The sequence below is a fragment of the Mobula hypostoma genome, chromosome 7 (genome assembly GCF_963921235.1).
Source record: "Mobula hypostoma chromosome 7, sMobHyp1.1, whole genome shotgun sequence".
In the NCBI taxonomy this organism is placed as follows: domain Eukaryota; kingdom Metazoa; phylum Chordata; class Chondrichthyes; order Myliobatiformes; family Myliobatidae; genus Mobula; species Mobula hypostoma.
In genome coordinates this window covers 61213913-61229844 of record NC_086103.1, presented here as the reverse complement: position 1 = coordinate 61229844, position 15932 = coordinate 61213913, and the positions used below count along the sequence as shown (strand labels likewise).

The following is a 15932-nucleotide window of genomic DNA, read 5'->3' as shown; positions in this document are numbered from 1 at the left end:
CTGTCGCATTCTGTCCTGCAGAGCTGATGTATGGTTAGAATGACAATAAAGTTTTTTTGAATCTTTGAATTTACTCTCCTCCCCCCTGCCAAAGTGATCTTATCTGCTTGTATTGCCTTGTGCTAACTAACAAGGATACCTGGATGTTGGGTGAGGTGGCCTAATGAATATTCATAGGCAATCATAAGCAAGATTTTTCTTTCCATCAACTGAGGTGTCCAGAGAAAAGAATCCTGTGGTAATTATAGATATTAACCTCTTCACTATTCATTCAGGTTACCTTGAAACACAATGTATGCATAGGGATAGTCACTTCAACCTTCTGTGTCTGTACCAACGATGATGCCAATCCAATTAACCCTATCTGCCCAAAATTGGTCTGTCTTCCTGTGTTCATTGCCTGCCCGTTTTAGTTCTAAATGCTACTTAAATATTGCAGCCTTGTCTTCTTCCACCACCTCCCATGGTAGCACATTCCAGGTACCTACAACTCTGTGCAATTTAAAAACTTTCCTTGCATATCTCCTTTAAACCTTTTTGCTCTTTCAGCTTAAACCTGTACTCTTTACTATTGAGCTAAATACCATTTTACTGATTTATTCCTCTGATTGATAATCTGGAATATGCCTCATCTGGTGACTAATGGTGTACTTCAGGGGTCAGCATCAGGACGTTTATTATGTTTATTTTAATGATTGGAATGTGAATGCTCAAGGCTTGAGCAGTAAGTTTACAGATGACACAAAATTAAGGAATTCTTGATAGTGAAGATGATTATCATAGGTTACAGGGGGATCTATATGTTAGGGAAGTGTTCAGGGCTGAGGAGTGGCAAATGGATTTCTGTATAGGTGTTCCCCGCTTTTCAAAACCTCACTGTTACGAAAGACCTACATTAGTACCCTATTTTCGCTTTCAGAAGGTGTTTTCACTGTTACAAAAACTCAACGTGTGATAAAAAATTCAGCGCTTGATTAAAAAATCAGCGCGCCCCGAGCAGCTGCTCTCCCCCGGATTCTCGCCGGCATTGCTTAAACGCGAGGCTGTGAGCAGCCGTTTGCAAGATGAGTTCTATGGTATTGGAAAAGCCTGAAAGAGCTTGTAAGGGTATTACACTTACCATAAAACTAGACATAATTAAGAGTCTTGATCGTGGCGAACAAAGTAAGGACAACGTGAGCTTGGCTTGTGGAAGTTGACGAAGATGATGTTGAAGAGGTTTTGGCATCCCATCACCAAGGACTGACAGATGAAGAGCTGATGCAATTGGAAGAGGAAAGGATAACAATCGAAACCGAATGCAGTAGCGAAAGTGAAATTGTCCAGGAACTGAACGTGAAGCAACTGTGTGAGATTTTCGCTGCAATGATAAAGTACGACTTTAATTTTGAAAGGTTAGGTCGATTTAAGGGATATTTGCAGGATGGTTTGAGTCCTTATTGAAGAACTGTGTGATAGAAAAATACGCAAGGCTCAGCAGTCAAGCAAGCCTTCCACATCAGCCACAGCAGACGACGAACCTCGACCTTTGACATCGAGGCGGGAAGTCATAGGAGAAGATGAACTGCCTGCTCTACTGGAAATAGGTGATGAGATGACACCCCAACGTCCCACCACCCCAACCCCCAGGCCACGGACAGATACCGATTCGTGGAGAATGCAAAGGTAGCCGGGAGGCACACAGCACATCTTTAAGAAAAAAGCTGAAATAAACATGCTAATTAATTAGGTGCCACCGACACATAATTGTTGGCCCAGATCAGAGACGATGCAATTGGAAATCGGCACTGATCTGGGCCGACAATTACAGGTGGCACCTAATTAATTGGCATGTTTGTTTCGGCTTTTTTCTTAAAGATGTGCTGTGTACCTCCCGGCTACTGCTGGACCCCTGCGTTCTTCGCGGCAAAGTATCGCTCAGCGGCCTGGAGGGTGGGGGCCACTGCACCACCCAAACTCCGACTCAGCCCAACACACCATCATCAGTGTGCTCGGTGCTGTCCCGATTCCCGTAAGTGATACTACAGTGTACATACATTATTTCTACTTTATATCGGCTGTGTATTTTTATGTGTTATTTGGTATGATTTGGTAGCTTAAGAGCTTAAATGTTACTGGAGAGCGCTTGCGTGTGCTTTTGCCAACAGCGCTTGTGTGAGATTTTCTGCTGACGGCGCTTGCGTGAGATTTTCGCTCCAGAGAACAATTCAGTAATGATTGTGGAAAAGTATTTCTACTTTATATAGGCTGTGTATTTATCATATCATTCCTGCTTTTACTATATGTTACTGTTATTTTAGGTTTTATGTGTTATTTGGCATGATTTGGTAGGTTATTTTTGGGTCTGCGAACGCTCACAAAATTTTCCCATATAAATGGTAATTGCTCCTTCGTTTTACAACATTTCGGCTTACGAACCGTTTCATAGGAACGCTCTACCTTCAGATGGTGGGGGAAACCTGTACAGATAAGTATGAGGTGATGCATTTTGGAAAATACAACTCGTGCTATGAATGGTAGGGCACTCGGTTGTTAATAATTTGTTTAACAGTGACCTCGGAGTACAAGTGCAGTTTGTTGAAAGTTAGGCTAACGGGGAGAAAGGATGGTGAAAAGGTGTTTTAGCATGCTGGCTTTCATCAGTCAGTACACGGAAAATGGGAGTTGAAACATTATATTGTAGTTGTGCAAGTTGTTGCTGAGGCTGCTCTTGGAGAACTGTGCACAGTTTTGGTCGCCCTTTTTTAGGAAAGACGTAGCTAAATTGGAAAGAGTACAGAAGATTTACAAGGTTGATAACCAGGACTAGAGGGCTTGAGTTAAGGGTGAGGTTAGGGTGAGTCTCTTTTCCCTTGGAATGTAGTTGAATGAGGGGTGATATTATAGAAGTGTTAAACATTGTTAAAAGTGTTTTAAAAAAGAGGTATAGATAAAGTAACGAACTTTATCCCAAGGCAGGGGAGTCCAAAAGAAGGGGCAGAGGGAAAATTTTTCAGAGGGTGGTGAGTATGTGGAATGACCTTCCAGAAGAAGTGGTTGAGGCAGCTATCATTTAAGAGGCACTCTGACAAGTATGTAATCGGAGAATGGGGCTTAGGGTGGATGTATGATATTTTGATTGGCTGAGAGTACCATGATTGGCATGGACTGGTTGTGCCAAAGGGCCTGTGTTGGTGCTGTATTGCTCCAACTCTGACTAATTCTTAAACCTTCACTTTACATATTTTCCAAATTTTTTGCTTAATTAACAATATGATTGAATATTTTTTCATAAATCTGCCTCAATTACTTGGTTGGCGAAGGTACTTCATTCGCTGCTGAAATGAGCCAGAAATGATTTTCGGCTAAATGTTCTTCATTGTCAGTGAAACACCAACATAATGGAAAGTCGAACCAGATCCAAAGAATCAAATGATCATACAGAATTAAGTTGTTAGTGAGTCTGGCCTAGCTATATTTGATTGATGGAATATCTAGTAGTCTTGTTATGCTGAGAGTATAGTTGAGCTTGTTGGTAACACATCATCTCATCGGCTGTTATAATTTAAATCTGAGACAGCTTGCACAATGGTAAAATTAGATTATCTGCTATAAATTGGTAATCATTTAGGAATAAAACTCTCCCACTCATTTAGTTTAAAGGTCTATGATGTCAAAGCTGGCAACTGAACAGTCTCAAAAGTATGCTGTATTCTTGATATGCAGTTTGAGAGACGAAACTTTTTAATGCAAGGCAGGTATGAGACTGTTTCCTCATATTGATGTGATGGAGCTCGAGTGAATCTGACCTCTTGTTTGTATGAGTGAATTTGACTTGGAGCTGCAAATGGGATGGGTGTTTTTTTTTGTGGTTTCACTGCATTCACTGTATTGAGATCACCTAGAAACTGAAACTTAGAATGCATCTTGAAAATGACATGTGTGGGGGATAGGAAATGGGTGGATCAGATAATTTTGAGTAGAATGAGCAAAAGAGAACTATTTCAGCATTTAAGGAACTGGAATTGGGTGGGGTGGGACAACTGAAGGACAACATTTTTAACTTAAATGGTGACAATTCTGTGTTTCTGAATGTTTCTACAGCAAGAACAGTAGAAAATAATCTAAGTACAGTTATGTATAAAATGAGTCAGTAAGAGGTGCCCCATGCCACTATTAAATTTAAAACAATTTTGATTTGGGTTATTAAGTGACATAATTCTGCAATAGAAACGTAGTGAAGAGTGGCCGTTCAACCTGTGCTGCTGTTGGTCTTTGAAATAAAAGTTGCGGTTAATTCTACATTGCTTTTTTTTTTGCCAGTAATTCTTTAAATTCAACTTTTCTCAAATGTTGCAGGTAACCTGAAAGACTGAGGAATAATGTACAGTTTGACAATTGAAAAAAGCTGTAGCAAGTGAAGCAACACACATCAAAGTTGTTGGTGAAGGCAGCAGGCCAGGCAGCATCTCTAGGAAGAGGTACAGTCGACGTTTTGGGTAGCTCTTCTTTCAGTTAGTCCTGACGACGAGTCTTGGCCCGAAACGTCGACTGTACCTCTTCCTAGAGATGCTGCCTGGTCTGCTGTGTTCACCAGCAACTTTGATGTGTGTTGCTTGAATTTCCAGCATCTGCAGAATTCCTTGTGTTTGCATGTAGCAAGTGAAACTATTTTCTTATGATTTGCTTTGTCAACTCTTTGTGGTGTTGATATTTCTATTTGGTAGTGCAGTAAACGGTACCCTTTATTAGGTGGTATATACTGGGCTTGTTGTCTGAAATATAGGCACAATTCTTTTATGACATATTTGGGGAAAAGAGGGTTGTATAACTGGAAAAACTGGAGAACTTTTTCACATGAGGTAGGAGATCCATCTTGCCCACATTCAAAGCAACACAAAATGCTGGAGGAACTCAGCAGGTCAGGCAGCGGCTATGGAAATGAATAAACAGTCGAAGTTTTGGGTCGAGACTCTCCTTCAGGACTGGAAAGGACAGGGGAAGATGGCAGAATAACACAGTGGAGAAGGGGAAGAAGGTTAGCTAGAAAGTGATAGGTGAAGCCAGGTGGGTGGGAAAGATAGAGCTGGAGCAGGAGGAATCTGATAGGAGGGGAGAGTAGACCATGGGAGACAAGGAAGGAAGAGGGGGATCCATGGGAAGGTGTTAGGGGGTTAAGTGGGCAGAGTGGGGAATAGAAGATGAGGGGAGAGGGAGGGAAATTTTTTTTTACTAGAAGGAGAAATCGATACTCATGTCACCGGGTTGGAGGCTAGCCAGATGGAATATGAGGTCTTGCTCCTCCACGCTGAGAGTGACCTCATCGTAGCACAAGAGGAGGCCGTGGACCGGTGGGCCAGAATAGGAATTTGGAATTTGAATACTTGGCTACTGAGAAGCTCCGCTTACGGAGAATGAAGCAGAGTTGCTTGACAGAGTGGTGCCCCAATTTAAGACAAGTACCAATATAGAGGAGGCCACATTGGGAGCACTAGACATAATAGACGGCCGCAACAGATTTGCAGGTGAAGTGTTGCCTTACTTGGAAGGACTGTTTGGCTCCCTGAATGGAGGTGAATGGGCAGGTCTAGCACTTTGGCCACTTTCAGAGATAAAGTGCCGAGAGGGAGATGAGTGGGGAAGGACGAATGGACACAGGAATCACAGGGGGAGTGATCCCTGCGGAAAGCAGAATGGGGGGGGTAAAGATGCGTTTGGTGGTTGGATCCCTTTGGAGATGGCGGAGGTTGCGGGGAATGATGTGTTGGATGTGGAGGCTTGTGGCACGGTAGGCAAGGATAAGAGGAAGTCTGTCACTGTTAAGGTAGCAGGAAGATGGGGTGAGCGCGGATGTTCATAGAACATAGAAATTTACAGCACATTACAGGCACTTCGGCCCAAAATGTTCCGACCATGTAACCTACTATAGAAACTGCCTAGAATTTCCCTAGCGCATAGCCCTCTAATTTCCTAAACTCCGTGTACCTATATAAGAGGCTTTTAAAAGTCCTTATTGTATCCGTTTCCACCACCGCTGCTGGCAATGCATTGCATTCCATGCACCCACCGCCCCCTGTGTGGGGGAAAAACTTACCCTTGACATCCCCTCAATACCTGTTTCCAAGCACCTTAAAACTCTGCCTGCTTATGTTAGCCATTTCAGCCCTAGGAGAAAGCCTCTGGCTATCCACATGATCAGTGTCCCTCATCATCCTATACATCTCTATCAGGTCACCTCTCAACCACCGTCACTCCATGGAGAAAAGGCCAAGTTGATTCAATCCATTCTCATAAGGTACGCCCTCCAATCTCCTCTGCACTCTCTCTATAGTATCCACATCCTTCCTGTAGTGAGGTGACCCGAACTGAACACAGGACTCCAAGTGGGGTCTGACCAAGGTCTTGTATAGCTGTAACATTACCTCACAGTTCTTGAACTCAGTCCCATGGTTGATGAAGGCCAACACACCTTCTTAATTACACTGTCAACCTGCATAGCAGCTTTGAGTGTCCTATGGACACAGACCCCAAGATCTCGCTGATCCTCCACACTGCCAAGAGTCTTACCATTAATATATTCTGTCTTCAAATTGGACCTACTAAAATGAACCACTTCACACTTATCTGGGTTGAAGTCCATGTCCCACTTTTCAGGCAAGTTCTGCATTCTATCAATGCCCACTGTAACCTTTGACAACCTTCCACACTATCCACAACACCCCTATCCTTTGTGTCATCAGCAAACCTACTAACCCACCCTTCTACTTCATCCAGGTCATTTATAAAAATCACAAAAAGGAGAAGTCCCAGAACAGATCCCTGTGGAACATCACTGGTCACCAACCTCCATGCAGAATAAGAACCATCTACAACCACCATTTGCCTTCTGTGGACAAGCCAATTCTGGATCCATAAAGCAAGGTCTCCTTGAATCCCATGCCTCCTTACTTTCTGAAGGAGCCTTGCATGGGGAACTTTATAAAATACCTTGCTGAAATCCATATACACTACTGTTCTACCTTCATCAATGTTCAGGAGATAAGTTTGTCCACATTCAGTCCTGCTAATGTTAGCACCTCTGGGCAGTGACAGACAGAAAATGTATCTCTGTGTTGAAAGTATTGTGTAAATACAGGTGCTGAGTCTGGATTTGTGTGAATTGGGTTAAAGTTTGGGCTACCAATGTGAATTGATACAGACAACCAAATGTTATTTTAGTTGCAATACTGGGTAATTCAGACAGGAATGAGAAAGTGTTAACTTTTCAGTTGATGTCTATCCTTAGAACCAGCAAAGGTTAAAGGTAAAGTGTTTTCACTTTGGAGAAAAGGGTGCGGGGTGGAGGAAACAAAGGGGAGCTACCTCAAGGGTGCTAAAAGTTGGTGTACAGCTTGAATAATGTTAGCAGTGGTTTAAGTAGGAAATAAAAAGCTATAAAATTACCAAAAGAGACATGTTTTTGTTTTCCAGTAAAAGCTGAGTGCTGGAAATCTTGGATATACAGTATAGTGTTGCTTCTGGAATACTTTGTGCCTAATAGGTGCTGTTCTTTGAGCTTGCATTGAGCTTCTTGAACAGAGTAGGGACTAACGACGTGGTCAGAGTGTGAATGGGGTGTAGAATTCACCTGGGGTAGAACTGGAACTTCTAGGCCATACTTGTGGGCTAAAGGAGCCATTTCAATCATGTTGGTCATGATACTATTAATAAGATGGAGGTATTGAAGTGTAGAATCAATTTGCTAGGGATTCAAGTTGAGGGGTTTAGCTTCGTCAGTGCTCCAGTGTCTAGCCATGCCAAGTCTTTGGCTCTGATAAGACTAAAAATAATTGACTGCAGGTCACTGCTTACAGCAAGAAAGCTGCTTAGTACAGCAGGCTTTATAGTTCACACCAGAAGAATGAATGTGCATTGCCACGTGATCAAGTTCAGTCAATGGGCTGGTTATCACATACTGTTGTTTGAATATGTAGGCAAACTAAAGGAATTAGAATTTACTATTTCAGTTAGCATAATCAGTATTTGAAGAAGAATTGAAAGTAATCTTTTGTGATTTCTTGCCAAGAAAGATTCAAGAGGTCCAGGTACGATCTCTGGAAAGCCATCTCCTGGATGAAGTGGCAATTCTGGACTAAACGAATCAATGAAATGTGCTTGACAGCTCTGGCAGAGCTTGAATGCAATCACCTCTTATAGCGTTTAGGTGAGAAGAGGGCTTTGCTTCCAGAAGAGCTCAATGCCTTCTATGATTGCTTTGACCGTCTGAACTTGGAGGAGCCATCAAAAACTCTGATAACCCAGCAATGATCCTATGATTTCAGTCTCTGAGGCTGATGTGAGAGCATCCTTCAGGAGGGTGATCCCACGAAAAGACCTGTTGCTGTTCAGTTGGCTGGAGTGTTCACTGAGATCTTTAACCCCTCACTTTTGCAGTCAGAGGTACCTACCTGTTTCGAGCCTAGTACGTAATAACCTGCCTCAATGAATATCATCCAGTAGCATTTTCATCAACTGTGATGAAGTGCTTTGAGAGGTTGGTGATGAAACATAACAACTGCTGCCTGAGAAGCGACTTGGACCTGCTCCAATTTGCTCCATCACAACAGGTCCACAGCAGATGCTATCTCATTGGGTCTTCACTCAACCCCGGAACATTTAGACAGCAAAGATGCATTCATCAGGATGCTGTTTATCAACTACAGCTTGGCATTCAATACTAACAATCCCTCAAAACTAATCAATAAGTTTCAAGACCTTGGCCTCAGTACCTCCTTGTGCAAATGGATCTTTGATTTCCTCACCTGCAGACCCTTGTTCTGATTGGCAACAACATTATTTCCACAATCTCCATCAGCACAGGTGCACCACAAAGCTGTGTGCTCTACTGACTTTACACTTAAGGCTTTGTGGCTAAGCACAGCTCCAATGCCATATTCAGGTTTGCTGACGACACCACTGTTGTAGACCAAAGCAAAAGTGCTGACGTCAGCATATAGGAGGGAGACTGGAAATCTGGCTGAGTGGTGCCTCAACAACCACCTCTTTCTCAACGTCAGCAAGACCAAGGAGCTGATTATTGACCCGAGGAGGAATAAACCAGAGGTCCATGAGCCAGTCCTCATTGGTGGATCAGAGGTGGAGACAGTCAGCAACTTTAAGTTCCTTGGTGTTATTATTTCGAAGGACCTGTCGTGAGCGAAGCACGTTAAGTGCAATTGGGGAGAAAGCACGGCAGCACCCCCTACTTGGGAGTTTGCAAAGCTTCAGCGTGACTTCTAAAACTTAGATAAACTTCTGTAGGTATGTGCCGGAGAGTATCTTGGCTGCATCACAGCTTGTTCTAGAAACACCAATGGCCTTGAATAGAAAATCCTACAGAGAGTAGTGGATGCGGCCCAGTCTGTCAGCCCATCCCTAACATTGAGCACATCCTGAGCATTGTTGCAGGAAGGCCAACATCAATAAGCGACCCCCAACACCCAGGTCGTGCTCTCTTCTCACTGCTGCCATTAGGAAGAAGGTATATGAGCCTTGGGGCTCACACCACCAGGTTCAGGAACAGTTATTACCCCTCACACTCCAGGCTCCTGAACCAGAGGGGATAACTTCACTCAACTTTACTTGCCCAATTGCAGAACTGTTCCCACAAGCTATGGACGGTTTCAAGGATTCTTCATTTCATTTATTGCTTATTTCTTTATTTCTTTATTATTATTATTATCTTTTTTTTGTATATGCACAGTTTGTCTTTTGCACACTGTTGTCTGCCCTCTTTGTGCAGTTTTTCGTTGATTCTATAATGGTTACTGGATTTATTGAGAATGTTCGCAAGAATATGTATGTCATGGTTATGTATGGTGACATATATGTACTTTGATGATAATGTTACTTTGAACTTTGTATTTGTTTCATTTTATCAACTTGTTAAGGTTATGATTATGCATTTCTCTGCTCATTATCTGTTTTCCCTTTTGTTTAAGCAGTCCTTTTAACTCTTTCAAAGAATCTTACTTCGTTTCTTGTAAGTGAACTCCACCTTCTCAATTTCTCCTGCCTGTCATTTCTCAAGTCTATGCCGATTCACCTTACAATCTACTGTGTCTAAAATGATTTTTGCTTTGTCCGTCTTACAGTCATGGAAACAGTGGTAGGCTGCCTGTCAATGAGATCAAAGCTGGCTTTCTGATTTTCCTTAATATTTTCATTTAAAAAAAAACATCTGTACAACCAGACTGATCATAATTACCCCAGCTGTATGCGATGTCCTGTATCATATGATACTCTTCTTGATTTGAGTCTATTACCATCTACATGGCATGTTATGTGTGCGATGGAATACTTGCCCAAACGAGTGTAGCTCCAGTGCTCAATTCCACCCAGACAAAGGATCTGCTTTGACATGCGTCTATGTTGTGAATTATAAAAACATCAATGCAACAGCTTGCCAGGACTCTTGTACAGTTTTCCCAAACCTGTGATCTTTGCTACCTAGAAAGATAATTTCAAAGTGACATGAGAGTTCAAATACTTCCAAGCTCCCTTCTAAGCTGCACATCATTTTTCTTTCTTCACTGTGTCTAGACTTGGAACTCCCTAACAATGAATTAAGGATACTTTTGCAAATTCAGGACAGAAAAGATTAACTGGGGTGGAGATGTTAAATGAGTTTGCTTTTCCATTTGACAAATTTCTGTATATTGTTTGTCACAAATAAGTTGCTTTTTTTTCTGTTACAGGCCAAAAACAAGGAAACTGGTGTTTTAGCTGCTGCAAAAGTTATTGAAGTCAAGAGTGAAGAAGAACTTGAAGACTACATGGTGGAAATTGAAATTCTGGCCTCGTGTGACCATATTTATATTGTTAAACAACTGGATGCTTTCTTTTATGAGAATAAGTTATGGGTAAGAATGAAAAATTATTTTTATTCTATAATGTAAAATCCTTTTAGTTGTTTAGTTTGAGGTTGTAAAGAACTTGGGGCAAGATCCTGGCATTATTCTTGTGAAGGCTGCCGGGATTTGTATGGAAGTTGCCTTGAAAGTATACTTCTATGTTTTCCACCCTTGATTTCCAAAGGAATTTGACTGTTTTGTGAATATAGCTGTGGATATGTCCCCGTGCTCTGTTCTGACATGATAGTACATTACAGAAACTAAAACTCTGAAATTTCTCAGACAAACGAAGGATAGTTCACAAGTGTTGTAGAGGCTCAATGTACCTTAGTGTATTTGGAAACATTAAGCATCGCAGAAAAGTAAAATCTGAATATTCCTGCAAAGTATAACAGCTTTAAAACAGTGTGCCTTTTTCTTTTAAAATTTTCTCCATCTGTGTTCAGATCTTGACACAATTGCTTGTATTGTTAAACTGAAATAAAAAGATTAAATCTTTTTATGAGACATTCTTGGCAAGCTCTTAAAAGCTTCTTTTTCAAACTTGTTACTTTGATCTGGCCTTTGCTCCATTCTCTCACCATCAAATTTGAGAACCTTTGTTCTTGATGTTTCTGCTGTTTGTCTGTCCTCTTTGCCTTTCTGTTCCTCCTCGGGCATGTAAATATTTCTTAACATAATTGCACCCTTCCCATAAAATCATTCACCTCTAGATTCCCATGCAGTCTGCCAAGGGTGTTTCATCCTCTAATCTTCGTTACCTGCCCTAGTAGCCTCCGATATCGAGAATTTCCACTCTATCTATCCTCAAGTTCCTTGGGAGGAGCTCTACATTGGTGCCCTTCACCAGCTAATCTGCTGGGGTTGTCTATTACATCTGGTGCTCCTAATGTGGCCTTCTCTACATTGGTGAGACCTGACCTAAATTGGAGGACTGCTTCGAACACCTCTGCTCCATTCACCAAAAGAAGAACTTCCTGGCCGAACATTTTAATTCTGATTCCCATTCCCATTCTGACATGTCAGTCTATGGCCTCCTCTTGTGCAAAAATGAGGCCATCTTTGGGGTAGAGGAGAAACACCCTGTGGGTAGCCCCCAGTCTGATGGCATGGATATAGATTTCTCCTAGCTTAAAAAAAAATGTTTCTCTCCCCCTTCCCTCTCCTATTCCCCACTCTCGCCTCTTACTACTTCTCAGCTGACTATCAATTCCCCTGAGTCTTCACCTCCTTTCTTCTATAGTTCACTCTCCTCTCCTATCAGATTCCTTCTTCTCCAGCCCTTTACCTTTCCTGCCCATCTGGTTTCACCTATCATCTTCTGGCTATCCTCCTTCACCTCCCCCCACCCCGCTAACCTTTTTATTCTGGTGTCCTCCCCCCGCCCTTTCCAGTCTTGAAAAAGGATCTCGACCCGAAACATTGATTGTTTATTCATTTCCATAACTGCTGCCTGTCCTGCTGAGTTCCTCCAGCATTTTGTGTGGCTGTTAATTTTTTAACATCTGCAGCACCCCCCTCTATTCTCCCTCTCCTCAAAATTTGCCCAAGCTCTACAATTCTTCTGGAAAGAGGTTAACCTTTTTCCTCTACTGCTGAACATTTTCATAAGTCTTGCTCTGTTTCTTTAGTTATGAAAAGCTTTGTCACAGATCTCTTGCCATTAAGATTTTAAAACGTTTTGTAACGCTGCAGCTCAGCTGGTGGCAGCTTGCCTTTGTGCCAGAAGTTGCAGATTTCATTGCAGAGATTTAGGGCAAAAATATCAATAGTGACACTGTTAGAGGTGCTGCCGTTTCGGTGAAGTAACTTTCTGTCTGCTGTTTCCAAGATCTGGGATCTCATGGCAAATATTTTGATTAAAAAGCTGGGGAGAGAGGTTCTGGCCAGTATCATCATTAATATCAATTTCATCAACCTCACTGAAACAGTTCAGAAATTAGACCACCTGGCAACTCTCCTTGTGCAACACTTTAGAGAAAAATAACTTGACCAAGAGTTAGATTGTACCACAATCACTTCTGAGTTGTATTTAAATATATAGATTCTCTGAGGGTGTATGATGTTTTTCAGGTGTGAGTTATGCACAGAATGACAATTTATTTGGAGTATTGCGTTCAAGTCTAGTTGTCCCATTACAGGAAGGGTATAGGGGTTATGAATAGAGTTTACCAGATGCTGCCTCGATTCAAGGACTTGTACTGTAAGGAGAATTTGAACAGACAAAGGCAGTCTCCTTTGGAGCAGCAGACGCTAAGGGGAGCCCTAATACAAATTTTAGAGAGTAATGGGAGGCATAGATGAGTAATAGGATAGAGTTTAAGAGAACCTTGGGTAGCCACAATAAAATGGAGCAAATGGAGAAATAAGGGATTGGATGTTGTGCCAAATTGAATTAGTTTGGGACAACATTGTGAGCTGAAGGGCCTGTTCCAGTGTATATAGGCGATAACTTCCTTACTCAGCTGCATTCTTTTCTACCTCCATGATGGTCTGTACTACCGTTGTCATGTGCAGAACTCGTCCACAGTCCAGGTGGTCTGAGTTGTAAGTATGCAGCAACTGGAGCCTTTTCATGCAGCTCCTGCTGTGAAGCTCATTGGTTCTGTTTCATTGCATAATTTTGGGCATAAACCATCACTGTTGTTTTCAATGAGTCTTTGATTAATTTTAAATTTTGTGCATGAAATTCAGTTGGACATGAACTCTGATACTAGAGCACATATTTTTCACATCAAAAAGGGAAATCCGATTTCTAGACCTTTATCAGGTCATTTCCACTTTTTTGTTTGTTGCATTTCCTATGACAGTCACTACCTTTTCAAAAATATTTCATTGTGATACAATTTAGGACATTCTGAAAGGGAAGTGAGGTGCTGTACAAGTCCTTTAGCTGACTATAATTTATTTGCTTTTTTCTCGACAGTCAAACTTAACTGCACTACTGTACAGAAGTCTTGGGCACCCTAGATTTTGAATATAAATTTTGTTTTGGATGTTTAGTTTTTTGTCTTTTGCATTTCACAAAAGAGCAAATTTTAGATTTCCAGGCATTCATTTTCCAAAAAAATTTAATGTTGCAGAGGAATGTTTGTATTTCATTAAAGTAAAATATATTCAGTAATAGATGACTTTTCAAATAAAAAAAATGTGATTACTTTGTAGATATGTAGCCCAGTGCATGATTAAACTAAGATAACAAACAGGATGCTAATGATCAATGACATAATGAGTTGAATGAACTAAACTAATTAATTGTAAAATAAGCAGATGTAGAAGGAGTCAAATTGGGTGAAGGACACAAGGTAGTCATCCTACATCAGCAAGGCTTCTCCCAAGCAGAAATTTCACTGCAGACAGGAGTTTTAAGATGTGCTGTTCAAGCTCTTCTAAAGAAGCACAAAGGAATGGGCAGGGTTGAGGTCACAGTGGTTGAAACTGAGTACAGCAGACAAGATACATCAAACTGATGTCCCTTATGTCAGGAGAAGTGCAGCACTGCTATCAGCTCTGAACTCACAGAAACCACTGGAACCCAAGTATACCCCTCTACAGTCCAGAGAAGTCTTGTCAGAAATGGTCTTCATGGAAGAGTTGCTGCCAAAAAGCCATTCCTCTGAAGTGGAAACAAAGCTAAGAGAGACACACCTACATACAAGAACACAAGGGCTCAGATGTTTAACAATGGCAACAAATGCTCTAGACTGACAAGTCAAAATACGAAGTTTTTGGCTCAGACAGGAAGCAGTTTGTTCATAGAGGAGCTGGAGAACACTACATGGATGAGTGTCTGCAACCAGCAGTGAAGCACAGTGGAGATTCCCTGCAAGTTCAGGGCTGCATTTCTGCAAGTGGAGTTGATCTGTCCAGAATTAATGGAATCCTTAATACTAAGAAATATGAACAGATTCTCATCCATCAGACAATATAATCAGGGAGGCATCTGATAGTCCCAAATTCATTCTGCAGCAGGCCAATGACCTCAAACACGCAGCCAAGGTCATAAAGAGCTATCTTCAGAAAAAAGGACAAGGAGTTCTGCAGCAGACAGTATGGCCAAAACAGCGCCCTGATCTCAACAACATCAAGGCTGTATGGGAGTACCTGGACAAGACAGAAGCACGCGAGGCATCCAGAATCTGCAGAAGAACTGTGGCTAGTTCTCCAAAAATGCTCGGAACAACCTACCAGCCAATTTTCTTATAAAACTGCAAGCTAGTGTACCTAAGAGAATTGACGCAGTTTTAAAGGCAAAAGGTGGTCACACCAAATATTGTTTTCATTAGTTTTTTTTTACTGTTTACTGTTCTTTATAGTTTTTTGATATTTAGAAACTTATCATTCCATTATTTTTGAAAGCATATTTGCTTTACAGATTTTTTTTAACATGTGCGTTTAAGACTTTTGTGCAGTACAGTATATCCCAGGACCCTGGCACCTTCGCAGTGATCCAGCATTTAAATTCATTCCTGATCTGACCTTGTGTCCTGCGATCATCTAATTTGTGAACCAACCTCTGTAGTCATTTCCTGTTGCACTAAGCTTGTGTGGTGGCTGAAGTTGTGCACTGTTCCCTCTCCTAGGCTCCACTCTCCATCAATACCTCCACAACAAATTCATTAAATGGTCTTTGCAGAGCATCATACTGTTTCTCATAAACTTTATTTGCTGAAATACCACTAATATTGTCGATCATTGTCCACTAAAGATTATTCCTGTAACTATCTGAATTCTCCCAACCAAGTTTTTGAAACCCCAGACCAGCACAGAATATTTAATCAAAAATTACTGTGTCAAAATTGATTTTTGTCACATGCACAAATACATGTATGCAATGAAAACTTGCAGCAGCATTCCTTCTTATCATGACTTACCCTTAGAGAGTATATTGACCCAATGTCCATGCATTCCCTCTCTTCCATTGTGCAACTTGGTAGAACTGCTGTTAGTTGCCCTTTTAGTTATGGTCATGGTGCCACTAGCTGGCTGGTGGTGTAGTAGCATCTGCACTGGACTTCAAGGAGAGTGATCCTGGGTTTGAACCTGGCTGGCTCCTTGCAT

At 41.6% G+C, this 15932-nt stretch overlaps 1 protein-coding gene across 2 annotated transcripts in view; it reads left to right on the top strand.

The window, feature by feature from the left end:
• stk10 (serine/threonine kinase 10) overlaps nt 1-15932 on the top strand; it is a 119810-nt gene that overhangs the window by 19914 nt on the left and 83964 nt on the right. For both annotated transcript variants that reach the window (XM_063053513.1, XM_063053512.1), the window contains exon 2: nt 10716-10880. In XM_063053513.1, the coding sequence (XP_062909583.1) occupies nt 10716-10880 (165 nt within the window). The remainder of the gene's footprint in view (nt 1-10715; nt 10881-15932) is intronic.